This window comes from Balaenoptera musculus, chromosome 2 (genome assembly GCF_009873245.2).
Source record: "Balaenoptera musculus isolate JJ_BM4_2016_0621 chromosome 2, mBalMus1.pri.v3, whole genome shotgun sequence".
Classification (NCBI taxonomy): domain Eukaryota; kingdom Metazoa; phylum Chordata; class Mammalia; order Artiodactyla; family Balaenopteridae; genus Balaenoptera; species Balaenoptera musculus.
Window position 1 is genome coordinate 423646 of NC_045786.1, and position 25781 is coordinate 449426.

The window sequence follows — 25781 nt, forward strand, 5'->3', positions numbered from 1 at the left end:
AACTTTTAGAAAATGTTTAAACTATATCAAATTTGAATAGCTAGTAAAGGCAACCAATCTGCAATACTGCAGGTTCCTTTTTCTAAGTTTGCCGGAGAGGGTGTGCCTTATCCAGCGCTTCTCAAACTTTACCGTGGATATGAATCATCTGGGAATCTTGTTAAAATGCAGATTCTGATCCCGTAGGTCTGGTATAGGGTCTGAGGTTGTGCATTTCTAACAAGCACCTCTGTGCTGCTCTGTGTCTGGGAGCACACTTTGAATAGCAAGCCCTCAGTCCTCACGGCGCCAGGAGAGGCCCCAGACCAGTTGCCTCCAGGCCACAAATAGCTTTGTCCATTAACAAACATTGAATGTTTTCCTGATGACAGGAAAAAAGTTTAGGAAGCACTATTCTATAGGACAATCATACAGCATACACTTTGATATCCTTTCAAAGGCAATTAAATTAACTGGATTGGCCAAGGGTTTGGCATACTGTGTCAGATCTTATATTCCTAGTTTCAAAGCTTATAGCTTTGAAGATACTATTTTAAAGTAGGTAACAAATAAATTCAGGCCTCTCTCAGTTAGAGGAAACTATATTTTTATAGTATTAGCAGAAAGTCCTCCTTGTCTTATCTTCGATGAGGAGCAAATAAAGTGTCCTAGACAGACTGTCTTCACGCTTGCAGAGGTACTGCAAAGCAGAGTTCCACAAGTACCTGCCACCCACCAGAGACACACTCTTCCTGCTCAGCATGACGCCACATGCCGGTGCATTCCAAGTGCACGATCAGTATTTGTTGGGTGGGTTAAGCTTCCACGCAATGGATTCGTCACCATCAGGGTTCTCTAACCTTTTTCTTTGAACAGGTTGACTTTGGAGCGTCAGAGGATGACAAATGTCAGTGATGGTCTGGCACCCTTGCCATTGAGACTCACGTGGATCAGTGGTTCTCAAACTTCCGTGTGCTTCCGCATCACCTTAGGAACTTGGTTAGAACCCAGTTTCCTGGTATTGCTCACGGAGACTCCGTGTCAGTCGATTTAGGGTGTGGCCAAGCAATGTACGTGTTTTTAAACAAGCCCCATATTGCTTCGAGGCAAGTAGACTGTGGACCGTGCTTTGGGAAAGGCTGCTGTAATGGACCACAGTGCACTCACGTGGCCCAGGAGTAACTGGTGGGATTGCTCCCTGATACTCAGGATATTGGGTGAGGAGATAGGAGAGTTCTGACTCATAAGAAGTCATATGACTTTAAGAACGGACACTCTTATTCATGATCTACTAAGAGGCCTGAGACTTCTGTCCCAAATTTCCAGGTTAACCTTAGATTTTCAATTTAATTTTTTTGATTAGGGATTTCTCCTTTTATAATGTCATAATTAGTGGTATTTATAATAATACCTAGAAGTATGCCCCTTGGTGGTAGGAGATGTTTTTAAAAGTAAAAATAATATAAAGATCTTGGACTTTTGGAATATAGCTCATGTAGACCTAAAAACTTGCTATAGATTAGTGAAAAGGTTTAAATTAAGCCCAAAACTTAATGGAACTGTATTTTAGTTCCAATTTTCTTAATTCTAAAAATGTCATGTATACACATACACACACACAGCATAAAATGCCATTCATATTAGCTAAATTAAGCAATATTAACTAATATTACCTTTGGAATACAGCTACCCTTGTTAAAATCTATGTAAAAATTAGCAATGTAATTTTTTAATCACAAAATCATCTGGTTTTAACTTTACATACTATAACTCTTTCTAGTAATAATGTTTAATTGGGATACATTAAGGATATGCAAGAGCTTCCAAGGCAGTACGAGAGGCTGGAAAATCATGAAGACGAAGGAGAAAAGTACAGCACTGGGGACATAATTCAAGAGCGGGTGTGAGGGCTGTGACCGGACGGACGGGCACCAGTCCACAAGACAAGCGTGCCCTCTGCCACATCCCGGTCCTGTCCGTGCGCCCCAGACGGGGACTCTGCCTCGTAAGGCAGCTCCTCAGCCAGACTCAGCCCTTCGAACACTGCCTTCAGCACAGGTGCCCACGCCCGCATGTGCCCCAGGGGACTTCAGCTTGACCTTGCAATGGGAGTGAAGAGAACAGACCCTGGAACCAGATTTCTTGGGTCCTTTCCTTATGACCTGGATGATTTGGGGCAAGTTACTTAACCTCTGTGAGACCCTGTTTCTTCATCTGTAAAATGGAGAAAATGACAATTCTCATCTCATTGGATAATGGAGAAGATTGAATGAAAGAATATATGTTAATGTGCTTTTAGAATAGAATCTGCACATAAGAAGCTGAATAAATGAAAATGATATTACTTCCATTATTATCTAGCGCTTTTGCTTTACATGCAGCTGTCTTTTTCATCTTTTCTCACCTTTAGCTTTCAAGAAGGGGGGATTTGGGCTTCCCTGGTGGCGCAGTGGTTGAGAATCTGCCTGCTAATGCAGGGGACACGGGTTCGAGCCCTGGTCTGGGAAGATCCCACATGCCGCGGAGCAACTAGGCCTGTGAGCCACAACTACTGAGCCTGCGCGTCTGGAGCCTGTGCTCCGCAACAAGAGAGGCGGCGATAGTGAGAGGCCCATGCACCGCGATGAAGAGTGGCCCCCGCTCGCCGCAACTAGAGAAAGCCCTCGCACAGAAACGAAGACCCAACACAGCCAAAAATAAATAAATAAATAAATAAATAAATAAAACATGTCAATTCATTTAAAAAAAAAAAAAAAAAAAGAAGGGGGGATTCGTTTTGCTCAGGGTCGGGTGGGAGTGAGGTAGCAGAAGTAGGGTGGATTCACTCTAGTGAAGCAGAGCTGGCATGGAAGAATACACGCATTCTGTTAGCTCAGACCCTCCTAGGCACAGTCAGTTTTCCCCAACTGCTTCGTGAATATTTTAGAAGACCCCTGAATCACCTCAAGGGCAAAGGCATTGCCTAGAGCTCTCCAAGGAAAACTTAGACTAAAAAAAGGTCATTTTTTAGAGTCATTCTCATATCAGATTTTTATATGCACTAAACTTGTCAGAGTACAAAGAATTAAGATTAGAATTCTTAATTCCTACTGGAGAGATTCTTGTTCTGTAAACCTTTCTATCAAAGAAAAGCAAAGTGCTAAATAAATACGACAAGGACGGCTCCTACTGGGCTTCATAAACAACTATTAAAGGGCAGCATGGCCTAGTGCAGTAATTTTCAGTTCTTTTTAAAGCAGCCAAAAGCTCTTTTGAAGCAATCTCATGCATAATTTCAGTATACAAAATGGAGAAAATAACCACTCTAACTGAAGTAGGTGACTTCAGTGACTACTCCCTGCCCCCCTTCCCAGGGCCTTGAGTCCTAGGTGCTGGTCTCTCCCTGGGGGAAACTCTACGGGTCCATGAGACGCGGTCTGAAATTCACTCATCTAGTGGAAACAGCACTAAACTATACATCACAGTCATAAATGATGTTATGCCCTATAATGACTGTGTGGTTTTAGGAACTTCACTTACCTGGCCCTTCGTTTCCTCATCTGCAAAACGTGTGTTTAAGATGGATAACTCACCTCTACCAGCTATCACTTTCCATGAATTTATTATATAAGAGAAAATCTAAAAGGGAAATAAGAATTCTGCTTCATGCCAAGATAGGGTAACAGAGACTGGATATACCTTCCCGTCTCAAGTAATTTAAGAATAGAAAAAAATAAAAAACAATGGCTTTCAAGTCATCGGACATCAGACAACAAACAAAGCACAGTGATCACTGAGAAAAGGAAAACAAAAATGGTTAGCCCTAAGGGTGTCCCAGCCTGCTGCCTGGAAAGTTTGCTGCCTGGAGAGAGTTTACAGGTTGCAGCGCAGGAAGGAAGAGAGAACCCACACAAAGCGTGGCCATCTCCCTGAGTTGGGAGCCAGAGCTGGGAGTCTGGGGGACCATGATGACTAGAGTCCTCAGGGAAGGTTACTGGAGAGGAGGGGGCAGACTTCTGGAGACCTGCATCAGTGCCCCTGGATCTCCAGTGCCGTACTGACCATCACCTGTGTGTAAGGAGCCTACTTGAGGACAGGAAAAGGACACCTGAAAGATGGAACAATCTCTGAAGGTCACACACAGTGAGGAATAGTGCCTAATCCCCCTACTCAGAGTGGAAGACTTCATAATTTACAGGGTGTCAGGTAGAATAAACATAAGGGTCTTGCCTCAGAAGTGGGGAAGAATTAGCCCTACTCTAGTCCTGCCAACAAAGTGTAAAAGCAAGAACTAAAAAGATCAAATTGTTTCAGAGTAACATAACTGCATCCCAGAATGAAACTCAAGAATATTTATAGAAACACACACACACACAAAAGATATCCAACACTCAACATATTAAAACTCACTGTCTGATGTCCAATGATCCATGCAGCAATGACATTAGAACTGTAATTAGAATTGGATTTTGTATGTGCAAGAAGCCAGAGGAAAGAATCACCACGTTAAGTAGGGACATGAGAGATGAACAAAAAGACTCAAATTGAATTCTGAGAGGTGAAAATTATAGTATCTGAAATGTAAAACACACTGAGTGTAAATAAAGGCAAATTAAACATTGCAAAAATTACTCTCCTTGAGGACATGGAAATATCCCAAATTAAAACACAGAGAAGAAAAGGGACTAAAAAAAACTAACAGGGGCTTCCCTGGTGGTGCAGTGGTTGGGAGTCTGCCTGCTAATGCAGGGGACGCGGGTTCGAGCCCTGGTCTGGGAGGATCCCACATGCCGCAGAGCGACTGGGCCCGTGAGCCACAGCTGCTGAGCCTGCGCGTCTGGGGCCTGTGCTCCGCAACGGGAGAGGCCACGATAGTGAGAGGCCCGCACACTGCGATGAGGATTGGCCCCCACTTGCCGCAACTAGAGAGGGCCCTAGCACAGAAACAAAGACCCAACATAGCAATCAATCAGTCAATCAATCAATTAATCAATGAATTAAAAAAAAAAAAAACAGAGCTTACTTTAACATTAAAAAAAAAAAAAAAAAAAAAACTAACAGCACCTGAGGCAGCTGTGGGAAAACCTGAAGTAGCCCAAATATCAGTGAAAATGTAGTTTCCAAGGACAGTAGAAAGAGAAGGGGAAAAGGAAAGCATTTGAAGAAATAATGGCTCAAAAATTTCCCAGTTTGATGAAAACTATGAGCCCACAGATCCAAGAAGCTCAACAAACCTCAAGCACAAGAAACATGAAGAAAACGGCACCAAGGCACATCATAATCAAGTTGCACAAAATCAGTGAAAATAATAAAGTTTAAAAAGCAGCCAAAGAAAAAAGACACATGACATACAGGTGAACCAACATAAAGATGATAGCAGATTCTTCTCAGAAACAATGTGAGTGAGAATAAAATGGGGCAACATGCTTAAAGTTCTGAAAGGAAAAAAAAGTCAATGTAAAATTCTACACTTAGCAAAAATATTTTTCAAAAACAAGGACAAAATAAAGTCGTTTTTAAACGTAACAAAAGCTGGAAGAATTTATCATCAACAGAAGTGTACTATAAGAAATATTAAAAGTAGAAATAAAAGGAATCCAAAACAGAAAAGAAGAAGTAAAACTGTCACTGTTTGCAGATTACATGATACTATACATAGAGAATCCCAAAGATGCTACCAGAAAACTACTAGAGCTAATCAATGAATTTGGTAAAGTAGCAGGATATAAAATTAATGCATGGAAATCTCTTGCATTCCTATACACTAATGATGAAAAATCTGAAAGAGAAATTAAGGAAACACTCCCATTTACCATTGCAACAAAAAGAATAAAATACCTAGGACTAAACCTACCTAAGGAGACAAAAGACCTGTATGCAGAAAACTATAAGACACTGATGAAATAAATTAAAGATGATACAGACAGATGGAGAGATATACCATGTTCTTGGATGAGAAGAATCAACATTGTGAAAATGACTCTACTACCCAAAGCAATCTACAGATTCAATGCAATCCCTATCAAACTACCAATGGTATTTTTCACAGAACTAGAACAAAAAATTTCACAATTTGTATGGAAACACAAAAGACCCCGAATAGCAAAAGCAATCTTGAGAAAGAAAAATGGAGATGGAGGAATCAGGCTCCTGGACTTTAGACTATACTACAAAGCTACAATAATCAAGACAATATGTTACTGGCACAAAAACAGAAATATAGATCAATGGAACAGGATAGAAAGCCCAGAGATAAACCCACGCATATATGGTCACCTTATTTTTGATAAAGGAGACAAGAATATACAATGGAGAAAAGACAGCCTCTTCAATAAGTGGTGCTGGGAAAACTGGACAGCTACATGTAAAAGAATGAAATTAGAACACTCCCTAACACCATACACAAAAATAAACTCAAAATGGATTAAAGACCTAAATGTAAGGCCAGACACTATAAAACTCTTAGAGGAAAACATAGGCAGAACACTCTATGACATACATCACAGCAAGATCCTTTTTGACCCACCTCCTAGAGAAATGGAAATAAAAATAGACAAATGGGACCCAATGAAACTTAAAAGCTTTTGCACAGCAAAGGAAACCATAAACAAGACGAAAAGACAACCCTCAGAATGGGAGAAAATATTTGCAAACGAAGCAACTGACAAAGGATTAATCTCCAAAATATACAAACGGCTAATGGAGCTCAATATCAAAAAAACAAACAACCCAATCCAAAACTGGGCAGAAGATCTAAATAGACATTCCTCCAAAGAAGATACACTGATTGCCAACAAACACATGAAAGGATGCTCAACATCACTAATCAGTAGAGAAATGCAAATCAAAACTACAATGAGGCATCACCTCACACCGGTCAGAATGGCCATCATCAAAAAATCTACAAACAGTAAATGCTGGAGAGGGTGTGGAGAAAAGGGAACCCTCTTGCACTGTTGGTGGGAATGTAAATTGATACAGCCATTATGGAGAACAGTATGGAGGTTCCTTTAAAAACTACAAATAGAACTACCATACGACCCAGCAATCCCACTACTGGGCATATACCCTGAGAAAACCATAATTCAAAAAGAGTCATGTACCACAATGTTCACTGCAGCTCTATTTACAATAGCCAGGACATGGAAGCAACCTAAGTGTCCATCGACAGATGAATGGATAAAGAAGATGTGGCACATTTATACAATGGAATATCACTCAGCCATAAAAAGAAATGAAATTGAGTTATTTGTAGTGAGGTGGATGGACCTAGAGTCTGTCATACAGAGTGAAGTAAGTCAGAAAGAGGAAAACAAATACTGTATGCTAACACATATATATGGAATCTAAAAGAAAAAATGGTTCTGAAGAACCTAGGGGCAGGACAGGAATAAAGACGCAGACATAGAGAATGGACTTGAGGACACAGGGAGGGGGAAGGGTAAGCTGGGATGAAGTGAGAGAGTGGCCTGGACATATATATACACTACCAAATGTAAAATAGATAGCTAGTGGGAAGCAGCCGCATAGCACAGGGAGATCAGCTCGGTGCTTTGTGACCACTTAAAGGGGTGGGATAGGGAGGGTGGGAGGGAGACCAAGAGGGAGGGGATATGCGGATATACGTATGCATATAGCTGATTCACCTTGTTATACAGAAGAAACTAACACACCATTATGAAGCAATTATACTCCAATAAAGATGTTAAAAAAATTTAAAAAGAAATATTGAAAGTCCTTTGGGCAGAAAGAACAGGACACCAGATGAAAATACGCATTACAGAAAAGAATAAATAGTACTTTTTCCTATTGATTTAAATCTCTGTAAAGGATAACTATTTACAGCCAAAAGTAAGCACAATGTATTGTTGATTTTATAACATATGTAGGAGTCAAGTACATGGCAACAATAGCACAAAAGCTGAGAGGACAGAAATGGAAGTATGTTATATGATTCTTAAACTATATGTTTCTATGTATGCTATAACTTGAAGGTACACTATTGTGCTGAATAAAACATGTATACGGCAAAGTCTAAAACAACCACTGAAATACAGCAGAGAATCATAACTAATAAAGTGACAAAAGAGATAAAATGGAATAATAAACAATTTAATTAACCCAAGAGGAGACAGAAGAAGAAAAGAAAGAATAGATGGGAAAAACAGAAAACAAGTAAGTTGATATATTTAAAGCCAATCATGTTAATAGCACATCAAATGTAAATAGTATAAGTCCCCCCTCATACTTCCCCCTCAAAGGCAGAGATTGTGATTTGAATAAAAAAGCAAGCCCCAAATATACGTTGCCTATAAATAGCCACTTTAAATAAAGATATACAAATAGGTAAATGGATAGAAAAAGCTATCGAATTTAGCATACTAATACTAACCAAAGAAAAAGTAGTAGGTTTTCTATTAGTAGCAGAGATGGTAGATTCCAAAATAAAGAATATGATGAGGGATAAAGATCATGTCATAGTGATAAAGGGTCATTGACAGGACATACTATTCCTAAATATTTATACACCTAATAAGAGAGCTTCAAAATACGTGAAGAAAAAAAAAACTGATAGAGCTGCAAGTAGGAACTGGCAAATCTACAATAATCGATAGAACAAGTAATCATAAAATCAATAAAGGTGTAGAATACCTGAACAACAATATTAACCAACTTGACTTTATTAAACTTTATAGGACACTTTACCCCAACCACATCAGAATACTCATGTTTTTCAAGTGCACATGGAACATTAACAAGATAAACCATGTTCTGGGTCATAGAACAAGTCTCAAATGTTTTAAAAATATTCAAGTAATACAATGTGTGTTCTCTGACTACAGTGGAATTCAATTATAAATCAATAACAGAAAGGCCACTGGAAAATCCTCAAATATTTGGAAACTAAATATCACATCTCTAAATAATCCATGGGTCAAAGAGGAAATCAAAAGGAAAATTAGAAAGTATTTTTAACTTAATAAAAATGAAGACACAGTTTATCAAAATTTCTGGGATGCAGTATTAGAGGAAAATTTGGACAACTAAGCACATTTATTAGAAAACAATAGGGCTTCCCTGGTGGTGCAGTTGTTGAGAGTCCGCCTGCCAGTGCAGGGGACACGGGTTCGAGCCCTGGTCTGGGAGGATCCCACATGCCGCGGAGCAACTGGGCCCGTGAGCCACAACTACTGAGCCTGCGTGTCTGGAGCCTGTGCTCCGCAACAGGAGAGGCCACGATAGTGACAGGCCCACGCACCATGATGAAGAGTGGCCCCCGCTCCCCGTAACTAGAGGAAGCCCATGCACATAAACGAAGACCCAACACAGCCAAAAATAAATAAATAAATAAATAAATTTATAAAAAAAAAAAAAAAGAAAACAATAAAGGTATCAAACCAATTACCTTTGTTTCCACTTTAAGAAACTAGACAAAGAAGAGAAAAGGAAACCCCAAAGTAATCAGAAGAGAGGAAATAGTAAAGATCACAAAGGAAATCAATGAAATAAAAAGCAATAGAGAAAAATCAATGAAACAAAACTGGTTGTTTGAGAAGATCAATAAAATTGATAGACCTCTAGCCAGACTGATCAGGATGAAAAAGAAGACAAAAATTACCAATATCAGGAATGAAACTGGTGCCAAAACTACAGATTCTATATATATTAAAAGGATAAGGGAATATTTTAAACAACTTTAGGCCAATACATTTGACAATTTAGATGAAATGAACTAATTCCTTGAAAGACACAAGATATCAGAAGAAATAGAAGAAATCTTCTTCTCACTCAAGAAGAAATAAATAACCTGAACAACCCTATGTTGATTAAAGAAATTGGATTTGTAGTTTTAAAACTTACAGAAATGAAAACTTTAGGTCCAGATGGCTTCACTTGTGAATTCTACCAAACATTTAAGGAAGAAACAATACGAGGGCTATAAAACTCTTCAGGAAGATTGAATAGGAAGGAATACTTCCAAACTCATTCATTGAAGCCAACATTGCCCTGATAGCAAAACAGAGAAAGACATTATAGGAAAAAAAAAATACTATAAAAATGAATATAGAGGCAAAACTCTAAGCAAAAATTCAGCAAATTAAGTTCAACAATGTATGAAAAGGATAATACATCATGACAGAGTGGGTTTACCTCAAGAATGCTGGGTTGGTTTAACATCTGAAAATGAATGTAATTCTCCATAATAACAAACTAAAAAAGAAAAATCATAAGATGATATCAATAGATATAGAAAAGGCACTTGACAAAACCAGCATCTATTCCTGATAAAAAATTCTCATCAAAGTAGTAATAGAAGAGAACTTCCCTAACCTGATAAAGGTTACCCATGAAAGACCTGCTGCTAACATTAAACTTAATGGTGAAAGACTGAATGCATTACCCTAAGGTAAAGAATAAGACTAAGACATATGCTCCTACTGCTTCTTTCCAACACTGTACAGAGTTTCTGGCCAATGCAATCAGGAAAGAAAGATAAATAAAAGCATCTAAGTTGGAAAAGAAGAAAGTCTTTATTTGCAGATGACATGATTGTTTACGTGAGAGGCTGGCAAGCCACAATCCGTCTTTGTATGGCTCACAGAATGAAGAGTGGCTTTTGCATTTTTGTATGGTGGTAAACAACAACAACAACGGCAACAATAAAAGAAAGAAGAATCTGCAACATAGACTATATGCCACCCATAAAGCCTAAAATATTTAGTATCTGACCTTTTACAGAAAAAGTGTGCCTACCCCGGTCTATATAGAAAATATGATAGAATCTCCAAAAACCTACTAGAGTAAATAAGTGAGTTTAGCAAGGTTGTAGAATACAAGATTAGTATACAAAATCAATCACATTTCTTTATAATAGCAATTAACAATCAGAAATTGAAATTTTAAAAGTACTATTTACAGTAGCATCAAAAAATATTGATTACATAGGAAATAATCTGTATTGATTACATAGCAATTATGTGAAAAACCCATATGATGAACACTACAGAATGTAGCTGAGAGATGTTAAATAAGATCTAATTCAATGGAAAGATAGTCCTTTTTAATGGGTCAGAAGATTCAATATTGTTAAGATATCAATTTTCCCCAAAAGATCTATAGATTTAATATCATTCCAATCAAAAATGTTAGGAAGCATTTAATGTAGAAAATGACAAACTGATTTTAAAGTTCATATGGAAATGTAAAAGAACTAGAATAGCCAAAACAACTTTTAAAAGACAATAAGGTAGGAATACTTATACTACCTAACTTTAAGGCTTATTTATTACAAAGCTACAGTAATTAAGACAGTGTGGTATTGGCATAAATATAGACAAATAGAACAAGGGAACAAAACAGATATGTATTCATTGATTTTCTTTCCAAAACTGCAAAAGAAATTCAGTGGAGAAAGGGCAATCTTTTCAACAAATGATGCCCTTATGCCCCCCAAAATTAGCTTCAATTCCTACCTTGCATAATAGACAAAAATTTACTCAAAATGGATCATAGACTTAAATGTAAAACCAAAAGTTTTAAAATTTCCAGAAGAAAACATAGAAAATCCTTGTGACCATGTGTTAGGCAAATATTTCTTAGATATAACACCAAAAGCATGATCCATTTTTTAAAAAGATCAGTTGGATTTCATCAAAGTTAAGAATGTCTGCTCTTTAGACGACACTGTTAAGAGAATAAAAAGACTAGCTACAAAGTGGGAGAAAATATTTTCAAATTATACATCTGGTAAAGAACTTACATCCAGACTATATACAGAACTCTCAAAACTCAATAATAAGGAAATAAATAATGAAATTTTAAGATGGTCAAAAAATTTCAACATTTTCCCAAAGGAGTTGTAGAGCTAGCATATAAACACATTAAAAGATGTTCTACATTACTAGTCATTAGGAAAATTGAAATTGAAGTCATGAGATGCCATTACACACCTATTAAGATGCCTCAAATAAAAAAGACAACACACCAAGTGTGATAAGGGCGCCCCCATACACTGCTGGTGGGAATGCAAAATGGTACAGCTGCTTTGGAGAGCAGACTTAGCAATTTCTTCAAACATTAAACACACACATACCATATGATCCAGCCACTCACTGGTAGGCATTTACCCAAGAGGAGTGAAAGCACATGTCCACACAAGACTTGTACATGGATATCCACAGCAGCTTTGTTTGTAATAACCCCAAATGGGAAATAACTCAAAAGTCCATCAACAAGTGAAAGGATAGACAAATTGTGGTATATCCATACAATGGAATACTACTCAGCAATAAAAGAATGAACTATTGATACATGTAAGAACAGAGATGAATATGAAAGCAATTAAGCTGAGTGAAAGAAGCCAAACAAAGAAATCAAGCACATACTGTATGATCCTATTTATGTTAAACTCTAGAAAATGCTAATCAATAAAAACTAATCTATATTGATAGAAAGCAGATCAGTGGTTGCCCCAAGACAGAGAGGGGCAGGAAAGAAGCTTTACCAAGGGGTAGCAGGAAACTTGGTGGGATCATTATATTGATTTGGTAATGATTTCACGTGAGTATGTGTATGTACAATATATAAATATATATGTCAAAACTTACCAAATTGTATACTTTAATTATGTGCACGCATATGTCAATTACACTTTAATAAAGCTATTATATTTTTAAGTTAAAAAACAAAAATGAAATAAGGAAAATGTTTGGCATATGAATAATATTAAAGTTAAACAGGATAAACTAAAATCTAACTTACTGGAACCCTTAAGTAATCATAAATTTCTTTCTCACTTTAAAGGAAAAGTGCAAATACTGTAACAAGAAAAAAGTCAATCAGAAACAAATCTGTATATGACTCTATGTGTGGTACTGTAATATATTCAGTGATACCTAATAGTCCTAACTAAGTAATTTAATTGCATATCATCAAGTGAACTATTCCCAGCACTCCAGGGAATATCCGAAATGTGAGGAAAGTACGCAAAACCATAAAGTTACATGAAGCGTTTTAATCAACCAAAAATATTATAGTTCAATCAAACATTACGTAGACTTGCATATGGACCATGAGAGTTCCTGAGTGATCCGAGTACCTAAAGTCCATTTACTTGACTCCAAAGCATTAGCGATATTTTTCTTTCCCTGTGCCAGGCTTCAAAAACCAAGGGGTGTGTTAGCTTCTGGGTTCATCTTCCGGTACTGTGGATACCACTATGCATGCTGAGTCTGGGCAGAGCCAAGACGACCCTTTTAGCTCTACTCAAATTGAACCACTCTTCCGTCACTCTGCCACTGCTGGGGGTACTCCAGGTTGCATTTTCTGCAGTCTCTTCAATTTCCTGCCTTCCAGAAAGTTATGGTAGTTTTTACCTGCTTGGTATAGACATTTGCAAAACAAACCCAATGTCACGATAGGGAAGGGAGTTTCATCCTTCTTAAAGGTGCTCATCTTCTTTCTATTTGATCACTTTTTCTGTCTTAGGAAAGGGCTTGTCTTGCTCAGTTTTTCTGCAACTTCTTCTATCACTCATTCTATCACTTTCCTATGTTACAGTTTTGTTATAATTAGCAAATGACTTTGGAATATCTCCTAGATGTCTCATATTTTCGATACAGTTGCCAACAGCTCTGCTTCCATGTTCACAAGGTTTTGTAATGACACAGACCTTGGGCTGACACTTTGGAGAAGGAAGTCTGCGTGAAACCATAAAGAGGGTAAGGACTGGATTATTCCTACCCATTGTATGCATCAGAGCAGGGGGTTTATTAGTTCCTACAGAAGAGATGCTTGCCGGAGAGCCTCTACCACAAGGATTATTTTTCATCACAACTGACGGCTTAGCAGTGTTCAAACACAAACCCTTTGGAAACCTAGTCTTCCTTTGGCTTCTAGGGCTCCTGGTTAACTGGCTGACTTCCTGAGTTTGCTTTGACAGTTCTTCTTCCTGGTTTACATGCTCCGTGAGCGAAAATGTAGACGTTTCCCAGGCTTCTCTAAACTCTCAGCCAAAAGCATCTTATCCACCCTCATTCATGGCTTAATACCTCTCCAGTGATACTTCCGGAATCTGCCCTCTCTCCTGTCTCTAGACTATGCTGTGGAACAAGAAAACCACTAACCACCTGCTGAGAACTTGAAATGTGGCCAGTCCAAATTGAGATGTATCGTAAGTGTAAAAACACACACCAGATTTTGAAGATTTAGTACCAAAATAAGATACTGTAAAATATTAGTATTTTATTATATTGATTCATGTTGAAATAATATCGTGGGTGTACTGGGTTAAATTAAATATATTACTAAAATTAATTTTACCTGTTTCTTTATCTTTTCTTAAATTGGGGCTACTAGAAAATATAATATTACATATGTGGCTCACATTACATTTCTACTGGATAGCATTGCTCTAGACCTAAAATTCAAACTAACCATTTAAATGGAACACATTATGACCGGTGTGAGGTGATACCTCATTGTGGTTTTGACTTGCATTTCTCTAATGATTAGTGATGTTGAGCATCCTTTCATGTGTTTGTTGGTAATCTGGATATCTTCTTTGGAGAAATGTCTATTTAGGTCTTCTGCCCATTTTTGGATTGGGTTGTTTGGTTTTTTTTTTGATATTGAGCTGCATGAGCTGCCTGTATATTTTGGAGATTAATCCTTTGTCAGTTGCTTCATTTGCAAATATTTGCCCCCATTCTGAGGGTTGTCTTTTCGTCTAGTTTATGGTTTCCTTTGCTGTGCAAAAGCTTTTAAGTTCATTGGGTCCCATTTGTTTATTTTTGTTTTTATTTCCATTTCTCTAGGAAGTGGGTCAAAAAGGATCTTGCTGTGATGTAGGTCACAGAGTGTTCTGCCTATGTTTTCCTCTAAGAGTTTTATAGTGTCTGGCCTTACATTTAGGTCTTTAATCCATTCTGAGTTTATTTTTGTGTATGGTGTTAGGAAGTGTTCTAATTTCATTCTTTTACATGTAGCTGTCCAGTTTTCCCATCACCACTTATTGAAGAGGCTGTCTTTTCTCCATTGTATATTCTTGCCTCCTTTATCAAAGATAAGGTGACCATATGTGCGTGGGTTTTGATGTAAAAAATAAATAAATAAAATTTAAAAAAAATAATAAATGGAACACATTAGAAACTGAACTTAATTTATTCCAGACCCTCAAACCTGCTCCTTCTCTGTTACTACAGAATAAACACCAGTTGGCATTCACAGATACACTGCATAATGTCAGCTGCTACTGTTGAGGAAATTGTACAGAGAAAGAGCTAACTGTAGAATAAATTACTTATGAACAGGGTGACAGGATGACTCTGGTAATTGTCAGAGAACCTGTCCATATTGCTCATGGGCAGCTGCTGCAGGAATGTTTGCAGGACTAGGAAATAACTCTATACAGCTGTGTCTCGGTGTCCAAGGGGGATTGGTCCCAGGACCCCCACGGATACCAAAATCCACAGATGTTCAAGTCCCTCATATAAAGTGATGTAGTATTTACATATAACCTACACACGTTGTCCTGTGTACTTTAATTTTTAAAATTTTTTATTGAGGTATAGCTGATTTACAATATTATATTAGCCTCAGATGTGTGACACAGTGATTCACAATTTTTAAAGATTATACTCCATTATAGTTATTATAAAATATTGGCCCTATTCCCTGTGCTGTACAGTAGATCCTTGTAGCTTATCTATTTTATACCTAGTAGTTTTGCCCCTTTTAAATCCCCTCACCTATCTTGCCCCTCCCCGCTTCCCCCTTCCTTCTCCCCTCCACTTACCACTAGTGTGTTCTCTGTTACCTGTGAGTCTGTTTCTTTTTTGTCATATTCACTAGTTTGTTGCATTTTTCAGATTCCATATATAAGTGATAACGTAACAGTATTTGTCTTTCTCTGTCTGACTTATTTCACTCAGCATAATGCCCTCCAAGTCCATCCATGTTGTTGCAAATGGCAGAATTTCATTCTTTTTTATGGCTGAGTAATATTCCATTGTGTATATGTACATTGTATATATATATATCACATCCTCTTTATCCATTCATCTGTTGATGGACATTTAGGTTGCATCCTTATCTTGGCAATTGCAAATAATGCTGCTATGAACACTGGGGTACATGTATCTTTTCAAATTAGTGTTTTCATTTTCTTTAGATATATACCCAGGAGTGGAATTGCTGGGTCACATGGTAGTTCTATTTTTAGTTTTTTGAGGAACCTCCATTCTGTTTTCCATAGTGGCTGCACCAGTTTACATTCCCACCAACAGTGCAAGAGGGTTCCCTTTTCTCCACGTCCTCACCAACATTTGATATTTGTGGTCCTTTTGATGATAGCCATTCTGACAGGTGTGAGGTGATATCTCATTGTGGTTTTGATTTGCATTTCTCTGATGATTAATGATGTTGAGCATCTTTTCATGTGCCTGTTGGCCATCTGTATGTCTTTAAATCATCTCTGGATTATTTATAATACCGAATACAATGTAAATGCTATGTAAATAGCTGTAAATGCTATCTATGTAAATAGTTGTAAATACAATGTAAATGATATGTAAATAGTTGCCAGCACATGTGGCAAATTCCAGTTTTGCTTTTTGGAACTTGCTGGAATTTTTTTTTCTGAATATTTTCGATCTGTGGTTGGTTGAATCTGCAGATGTGGAACCCACCAATACGAAGGGCCGAGTAAGCATTTGACTAGAGAGGTGCTGTAGCATTTAGGAACAAAAACAGTCAGGGATTTGCCAAAATAGTGGATAAAGTTCATATGCATTTGAAGTCAGAAATGTTAGCAGTTACACAACGTGACACACTCACTGCAGGGACCTTAAGCACCCTGATGCGCCACATATTTTCTTGCATTGTCTTGGCTAATGGAATCTTCCTCTTCACCTAGCCTGAAGTCTGGAGTAATTTTTGACTCAACACTTTCCTTTATTCCCCATATCCAAGCAACTACCAAACCCCACTGGATTCTACCAACACCCACTACACTACATCCACATTTTTTCCCTCAAAACCAAAGAAGGGACACAGGTCCTTATGCTTCCCCGACAGCTGCCTGAGGGAGAGCCCACCGTGAGGCCAGCCTCTGTTCGTGACAGAGTAGCCGACAGTAAACTTACAAGAATGGGTTCTTTACACTTATCCTCCACTAGAAATAGCAGGTAGTCAGGAATGCAGATGGGCAAGACAGAGAGGCCCTCAACATACCCTTAGATGACCCGGGAAAGGGTCTCAAGGGCAACAAACCCAACTTTCTCTGTTTTTCTCTAACCTGTCCCCTCACCCTAATCACTTTTATTGCTTTATTTTTTTATTTATATAAGCTGTGTGGGTGGGTGAACACAGTTTCAACATTTTTCATAGCAGAATACAATTCATAAATGATTTTGGATTAGCTACTGACTTGTATTAGGAGAAATAATTGACAGTTGCATATATACGTGGCATATATGTCAACTGAATGGTAACACGTAAACCTATTAAATTTGAAAACTTTCTGAGTAGTCTAGAAATTCTGCTCTTAAACTGACAATTGGCTAAGCATGTTACATGTCAGACACTTTTTCAGGCTACTTAAATTTATAGCTTCATTTCTTTAAAAGTCTTTAGGTTGTGCATATTAGATTATCCTTGTTCAATAACAGAATGTATAATTTTAAATTAGAAAATCTTCTTTTTTGAAGTGTGAACATAATCACATAGACGTGATGGCATTTTTACCATTCTTTAGTAACTTGAAGTAAACATTCCAGTATATTTTTTTATAAATAACTTTTAAAAATTAGTGCTTAGTTTAAAAGGTGCTTTTTATGCCAGTTTTTTGCTTGAAGAAATTAATATGACCTAACTTATGTGCTGTAAAAATGGATTTACAATGGAAAAGTTGACACATTTAAATGTAAATTGGGTTTAATTTCAGAAAAATTAACATCGTATTCTTCATCTATAATAGGTTTAAAGGATAAATTAAAATAATGGCCTCAAAAAATTACCAACTGGGGCTTCCCTGGTGGCGCAGTGGTTGAGAATCTGCCTGCCAATGCAGGGGACACGGGTTCGAGCCCTGGTCTGGGAAGATCCCACATGCCGTGGAGCAACTGGGCCCGTGAGCCACAACTACTGAGCCTGCGCGTCTGGAGCCTGTGCTCCGCAACAAGAGAGGCCATGATAGTGAGAGGCCCGCGCACCGCGATGAAGAGTGGCCCCCACTTGCCGCAGCTAGAGAAAGCCCTTGCACAGAAACGAAGACCCAACACAGCCATAAATAAATAAATAAATAAATAAATAAATAAATAAATAAATAAATAAAATTTAAAAAAAATACCAACTGGCATTCTGGGAGTCTTATTCCTCCAAAGATGTTTCATATTCAGCATATATAAGTTTGAGAAGATATGATTAACTTAAGATTTTATTAACTTTTGTCTAAAAGACCAAGCTAACTTTGGGTATACTTTTCAAAATGTAAATGCAGCTGGCTGTCATAGGCTCCAAACTGAGCTAACAGACAGTAAAATTACATTGTACAAGGAAACAAGCCATAGAAGAGAGCTAGAATTTGAAATCAATTTTTCCTAATACTTGTAAGCTGTTCATGCACTCTTAAGTATTTTTCTATCTGTTGTCATCCAAATATTCCACTCAGAATAAGCTCTAGGTGGTTTCCAATGTATAGATATATCAAAGTCTACATGCAGAAACTTTCCCACCTGGATATTAGTTAAAGGCAAAGAAAATTTGATGCACAGTTTTTTGTTGTTTTTTTTTTAAAAAAACATGTCTTTGAATTGGTTCTTTGCTTATGGGTAAGACTGGCAAGACTGTCTAGTTGCTGTTTGTCAGCTCCTTTGCTGTGCAGTTGGTGCCTATATTTTATTATTTAAGTGCTAAGTAAATAAAATATTAAATGGAATTATGAATACCACCGATTATTCATGCACTATACATTTTCTTTAATCCAGTTCAGATTATGGAACTTGTACTTATTTAACTGAGTACATTTTATAGTTTTCAATTTAGAAAAATTCTGTCTCCACGCAACTTTCCTGCAGCACAAATCATGATAATGATAACACACGGCTCATTTGCAGCCATGATGCAACAAGTGGGCAGTTTCGTGTGTTCAAATACCCCTTTCAGCAAAACCTTAACATCACTTAAGTTTCTTTCCAACCCACATTGACATAGCTTGGACTAAACCACAAAGCTGGTCAACAGTACCTTCACTGCGCCGTTCTCGTGCATGGTGATGCAGTTATCGGCATCTTCGGAGAGCTGGTACAAGGCTTGGGCTGTCGCTCTGTGCACGTTGGTGTCGTTCGATTTCAGGTTCCGCACTAACGGAGCCACCGCCTTGTGCTTGCCGAAGGCCACTCTGTTTCGGCCCCACATACAGCAACGTGAGATGGCTTCTGCTAGATGACGTCTCAGTTTATCGTTATTCTGCACAAGGAGAACGGATTGTGGTGCGTGCATCATAATGACCCTGCGATGCTTATGCTCTAGGTGTTTATTACCCACTGGCTGCTCAGGTGGTGTCTTGATGGGAACTAGTATTCTGGTGGGTCACCAATGCATCAAGGTTCAATCCTGCCTTTGCTTTTTATGAACTGAGTAGAATGCGTGCAGGCAAAGACGACCAGGTGTCTGGCATTAGTTATTTGCTCAAGGCTCAGTTTCTTTTTGAGTAAGTCAACTCACAACACAGAGTTACAGATCAGCGAGTGGCCGAGTAATAAAAACAACTAAGGAATATTGGACACTGTTAAGGGAGCCTGCCAGATAACTGGGGGAAGTGGATTAATTCTACTTCTTCACCTTAGGAATACCTCCACATCAGGAATACACCTTGGTTCCCAAGAGGGAGAAGACAATGCAGCAAACGAGGACAGGTTTTGAGTCTGCCATTTTCCCTTCTGTATTGTTTATGCAGACCACATACTTCTTTTTGGATGTAATTACCTCATATAGGTATAATACAACTGAATAACACTATAATTTTCTGTCTATTAATTGTACTGTTCTCTTGATTCAGGTCACAACTTGGTGTCCTTAACTGAAACTGGCAGATAGTCTCAGGAATTTAGTATTAGACTGGCCCAAAAGTCTTCTAGACCAAGCAGGCTTCCAATCATTGAATTTCTGCTCCACGACTTTTCTGCCAAGTTCAAGCTATGCTCAAATACCTCTGGTCATGGTGAAGTCATTATCTCTCAAGGCTGCTTGCTCTATCTGGCACAACTCTGGGTAAACAATACAGCGATTGCCAAAATCTTCTAGCTCAAGAATGCCATCGACCCAAGCTTGCTAAGCTGGGAGAGGAGCATTTAACTTCTAAAGTTGGCATGAACAATTATCTTAAGGCTCGTAATAACGACGATGGTGATGATTTCAGTTTGAAATATACTTTCACATTTATTAGTCTCAGAGAAACTAAAATGAATTCACTAAAATCTCATACCTCACAAGTGATAGATATTAAACTTGAATCCAGGTCTCTGGATTTTAAGCTCATTGTTTTTGCTACTACACCGTGATATCTTATGACAACATGCATTTTGAAATAAAAAGATACATTACTTACTGTATTTGCTAGTTTGGACAATAAAGGGACAACTCCATGATCTGTGATAACAGCTAAATTTTCTTGATCTTTTGCTATATTGGTAATAGCAGCACATACACTCGCCAAAACTTCTTTATTATCTGATTTCAGTAAATTGACAACAAGTTCCAAACCACCAACAAAGGAGCGAACCATCTCTCCAGCATCCTAGATAACAATAAAAATAAAGATGATATCAAAAATAAACCTATATTTAGCATTTTTTAAAAAAGCACAAAGTAATGATAAGGCTGTGAGGTATACCTTCGGTGTGAAAAAAATTCAGTTAAATTTATTTATATGTTATATAAATATTTACATGTTATACACACATACATACATGTATGTATGTATGTATAACACATACACAGAGACAGCTCCGTTTCCACAAATGTGTATTGAACAACTATTACGTGAGAGTCACCGTGATAACTACTGGGGATATAGAAGTTAAAAAAACACATTGAGTCTTATTATCGCAGTAGTTATGTTCTATTAAATCATCACAGAAACGGAATTAGCTAATACTGAACCATTGCTACTAGGGGAGATACAGGGCTAGCTTCCTGCAAGCCTCTGGTCACACTGTCATGAACTGATCAAAATATAACCTTGTTTTATGTGTGCTTCTGTTTAAAGACATCTCATTTCATATACGTTAATTCATTAACATTGAACCCATAGACAACACACTATGACTCATGCCTGAATGAAGCTTATCTAGCACCTGTATTTTCTCCATAAGGCACATCACAGCTTTCTTGCACTTAGGAACACTAGACTGCACTTCAGTACTATGCATGGGGGCCATTTTCAACAATGAAACCAACAAAAAAACACAAAAATGTGGGAAACGTGGCACTAAGCAGACTGCACAACGGAGGCTTATTGATGGTCCAAGGGCTGAGACAAGAGGGCAGAGCATCAGCTTGCTCAACCTCTGCTGAGAGTGAGTGTGTCAGGCAACTTAAAATTTTACTTTTCTGTGCATGTCCAAGAATGACTGAGAAAGCGCCCTGAGTGCTGATTTGGGAGTTACAAAAAATGTGAGCAAGTAGGTGACTCCCCAAATAGAATCCGTGAACAACATGGACTGACCGTGAATACTCTTTAGCCACCACGTTGCTACAATCTAGTGGGGAAGATGGGCATTAGGGAGCTACAAGTAGACCGAGTAGCATTAATGGGGAAGAGGGAAAGACACTACAAATACGTGTGACAAGGGACTCTTGGCTGGTGTAAAGTTTCAAGGAGTGCCCCTCCACCATGATGTTTGCCAGCTGAGACCTCAGGGGTGAGGAGTTATCCAGTGTGAAGGGGATTCTGGGTGAGGAACCAAGAGTGGGAGACAAGGTAATTTTTTCTAGGTCAGGATGGTTAGAGCATAAATAGGAGAGGGAGAATGGGAGACCATAAGACTCGCTTCGGTGGCATTCAAAAGCTGCTGAAGAGGCTTATTAACTGTGTGTGGGGAAGCAGGAGAGGCGATTTTCTCCATTTTGCCTCATGGAAGGTCCCTCAAGATTGCAGGGTTGGGGCAAAGAATGGTGTTGGGAACTCAGGCTGTTTCACAAGTTCAGGTAACAGGTGGTGGTAGTTTGGAGGAGGTGATGGTCTGGCCTGGAGAGAAGGGTGTGGACTTGTGAGGATTAACTGGAGAAGATAAGGACGAGTGATTCAATTGCCATGTTTCCGACTTGACCTAGTGGTGTTGATAATGTTGGAAAGTGGGGTTTTGTTTTGTTTTCTTGCTGTGGGAAAGGGTGGTGTTAGGTAACAGAAGAAGTACCCACAAGACATTTAAGTGGAGGGATCCACTTAAGGAGTCAGTTGGCTTTGCGGGTCTGGGTCTCAGGAGTGAACACCAGGCTAGAGGTAGAGACTTGGAAGTCATCAGCATAAAGACCGTAACTGAGGTAGTAAGTGCGAAAGAGCGGGCTTTCTGTCCCGCTATGGCCGTGTGGGCAGAGGCAAGGAATTCATCAGAGGAACCTGGAGATAGATGGCGAAACAGAAACCCCACCTCCCCTGGTGTTGGACAGCGGCTGCGTGATGCCCACCAATTATTTGGCTCCATGGTTTTCTCAAATAATAGAAATTCACATCTTTTGAGTACCAATTATATGTCAGGCACTTTGTGCATAAATTATCTCAGTTAAACCTCCAAATAGCCATGCAAAGTAGATACTGTTTTTCCATTTTTGATTTTAAAAACTGAGGTTCAAAGATGTTGAACCTCATAAACTAGACTGTATCACTCATGACGGCAGGGGCCACGCCTTAGTAAACTCTGTGATCCTTGTAAGTCATAAATCTGATCACCTCATCCCCATACCTCCCCTGTCCTTCCATAGCCCCCCCACCCTTAGGATAAAATCCCAACTCCACACATGCTTTACAGCCCTTCCCGGTGCACCCCTGGGTTCCCTGCCTCGCCCTCCCTAACTTGAGCCCCTTCCCCAGCCCCACACACACCCTAAGCCAGTGGCTCCCCAGAGGAGCTAATAACCAGAATCTTGACGTGTTCTCTGAGAATGTAGTTCAGCAAGTCTGGGCTGCGGCCTATAAAAAAAAATCTGTATCTTTAAAAACTCTCCTGGTGAGTCTGAACTTCAACCAGTATTGGAAGCACTGTTTATGCATTAGTCCTTCGTTTCACGTCCTCAGATGTGCCGCCTGCGCGTCTCCATGCCTTTGCACATGCCCTTTTGTCTGCTTTCCTATTGGCTTGGGGATTCCTACACATCCTCAGCTACTAGCTAATGTGCCATTTTCTTCGGGAAGCCTTTCCTGAACCTCAAGTCTGAGTTAAGCTGCTCCTCCTATAATACCTGGTTCTTCTCTGTTTATTTTTTTATTTTTTAATTTATTTATTTTATTTATTATTTATTTTTGGGTCTTAGTTGCTGCGTGTGGGCTTTCTCTAGTTGCGGCGAGCAGGGGCCACTCTTTGCTGGGGTGCCCAGGCCTCTCATTGTGGTGGCTTCTCCCATAGAGGAGCATGGGCCCTAGGTGCGCGGGCTTCAGTAGTTGCAGCACACAGGCTCAGTAGTTGTGGCTCGTGGGCTCTAGAGCGCAGGCTCAGTAGTTGTGGTGCACAGGCCTAGCTGCTCTGCAGCATGTGGGATCTTCCCGGACCAGGGCCCAAACCCGCGTCCCCTGCATTGGCAGGTGGACTCTCAACTACTGTGCCACCAGGGAAGTCCCTCTTCTCTGTTTATAATACTCTATGCAGTATTAGCTTATCTGTTTGCCTTTGACCTTGAACTGTAAGTTCCAGGAGGGCAGGGACTCTGTCTGTCTAGCTCAGTGTTATATGTCCAGTGCCTAAGCCAGTTTCTAGCAGTGAGTACATGCTCAATTAACATTTACTGAATTTGATTACATGCAAACTTGCAGCTATGGAAGGAAAATTTTCACTAAGGGTATAACAAACCAAACTAATCTTCTAGGAAATGATGAAGGAAGGGCCTAAGTCAGGTTCTTCACAACTTTAAGGGCAAAGCATCTTTGTCCACAACATGTTGCCTCTCCTGATTGCTAGGTGAGATGGTATCAGCAATACTGGTGGCCTTGTTCTCGATGTCAAATTTAAATATGATTTCTGATAGTTAGGACACACTTCCTAATTCTGATGTATCAATAAAATTATTTTGAAAATATTTAATTGCCATTTTTTCTAAAATTCTACAATAAAGGTTTTTAAGTAATACAAAAGAAATTATCTTTCTACATTGTCACCTTATTATACTTCTGTGCTTTAGGGTGCAATCAAATCAAAAGATTATAAATGTGAATTTATTAACCTTTGGTCAAACATCCAACTTAATTTAATCCAAATTACTCTTTGAGGTAGTACTTGGTAGTGGTAGTTGCAGTAGTACTTCCACCTTATAGATGAGAAAAACCTCAGAGAAATGAATTAATATGTGAAAAGAAAACTGATAAGTGGCAGAAGTGGGATTTGAATCCAGATATGCCCAACCTTTTCTAAGTGATGTTATATGCATCAATAATCTAATAAATGTATCAATTATATAATTATCTAACAATTTTTTTCTTGAGAAAAAACTGGAGGAATTCCTGAAAGATGATGGTGGGCATAGTTTTTGAATCTCCCTATGGAAACAGAGCAAGTATTGTAGCAAAACAAAAAAGGGACAACACATACAACAATATTCAGCGACTAGATATCTACACCAACCCCCAAATACAAGCTGATCAGTACAAGTTACCAAGCGCTACAAAGCCCACATGCTCTAAGAAACTCTGAAATCTGCAGGGGAAAAGCAAAGGGAAACCAAATTGCCATTAGGTCTCATTGGAAAGCTCAGGAACAGCAACAGAAGCTGGGAGCTGACTTCTCAGGCTCTGATGGATGGATAAGACTAAAAGGACACACAGGTATGATGGTGCTAGAATGTTCTATAGGTCTGAGTTCCATGAATTCTTAAAACTGAAGCCCTCTCACAGGACAAAGCCAGCACTGAGGAGAAACTACTGGGGTTGCATCCTAATTGAGCAAGGCAAGGCTAACAGGAAGAAGAGAAGAGAAAGTCCAGATAAAAAGAGGGCAAGAGAGCACAGGAGTCTGAACCTACTCTCCGTCACTGTGAAAATAGCAGAGATGGCATCTTAAGAACCATGAAATTAAAAATGCTACCCTGGCCCACATCTCTCTCCTAAAAGACCATGAAAACTCATTTCAATTAGAAATGCACAATATAAAAAGACCACAGTCAATTTCCATTTGGAGTTACTACAAGAAAAAAATGAAAAAAAAAAAAAGAAAATCATAGGAAGTATGATTAGAATTATTAAAGCTCACAAATTAGGTGATTAGTAAAAACCCATTTTTAAAGATCCATCAAAAGTTAGAAATAAAATAAAAATTCATTTTGGAAATAAAGAGACTAGAAGTAACACAAGAATGAATAAACAAAATGGGAAATATCTTTAAATAAATAGAAGATGTGAAAACTCCAAAATGATGGAAAAAGAGCTAACAGAAACTTCAAGAGAACAAATAGGCAGAGAAGATCTAACACACGTACAGTAAGAGCCCCCAAGAAGGAAACAAAGCAATACAAGAGAGCAAAATTTTAAAAACTGTAATTCAAGAAAACTCTCTCCTGAAATAAATAAAACCTGAGAATATATTGAAAGGTCACTCAATATACCAGGGAAAACTGGC

At 38.6% G+C, this 25781-nt stretch overlaps 1 protein-coding gene across 6 annotated transcripts in view; it reads right to left on the reverse strand.

Moving 5' to 3' along the window:
- ODAD2 (outer dynein arm docking complex subunit 2) overlaps positions 1-25781 on the reverse strand; it is a 243943-nt gene that overhangs the window by 49172 nt on the left and 168990 nt on the right. For all 6 annotated transcript variants that reach the window (XM_036841365.1, XM_036841363.1, XM_036841362.1 and 3 more), the window contains 2 exons: positions 20567-20755; positions 19204-19425 (listed from right to left, as the gene is read on the reverse strand). In XM_036841365.1, the coding sequence (XP_036697260.1) occupies positions 19204-19425; positions 20567-20755 (411 nt within the window). The remainder of the gene's footprint in view (positions 1-19203; positions 19426-20566; positions 20756-25781) is intronic.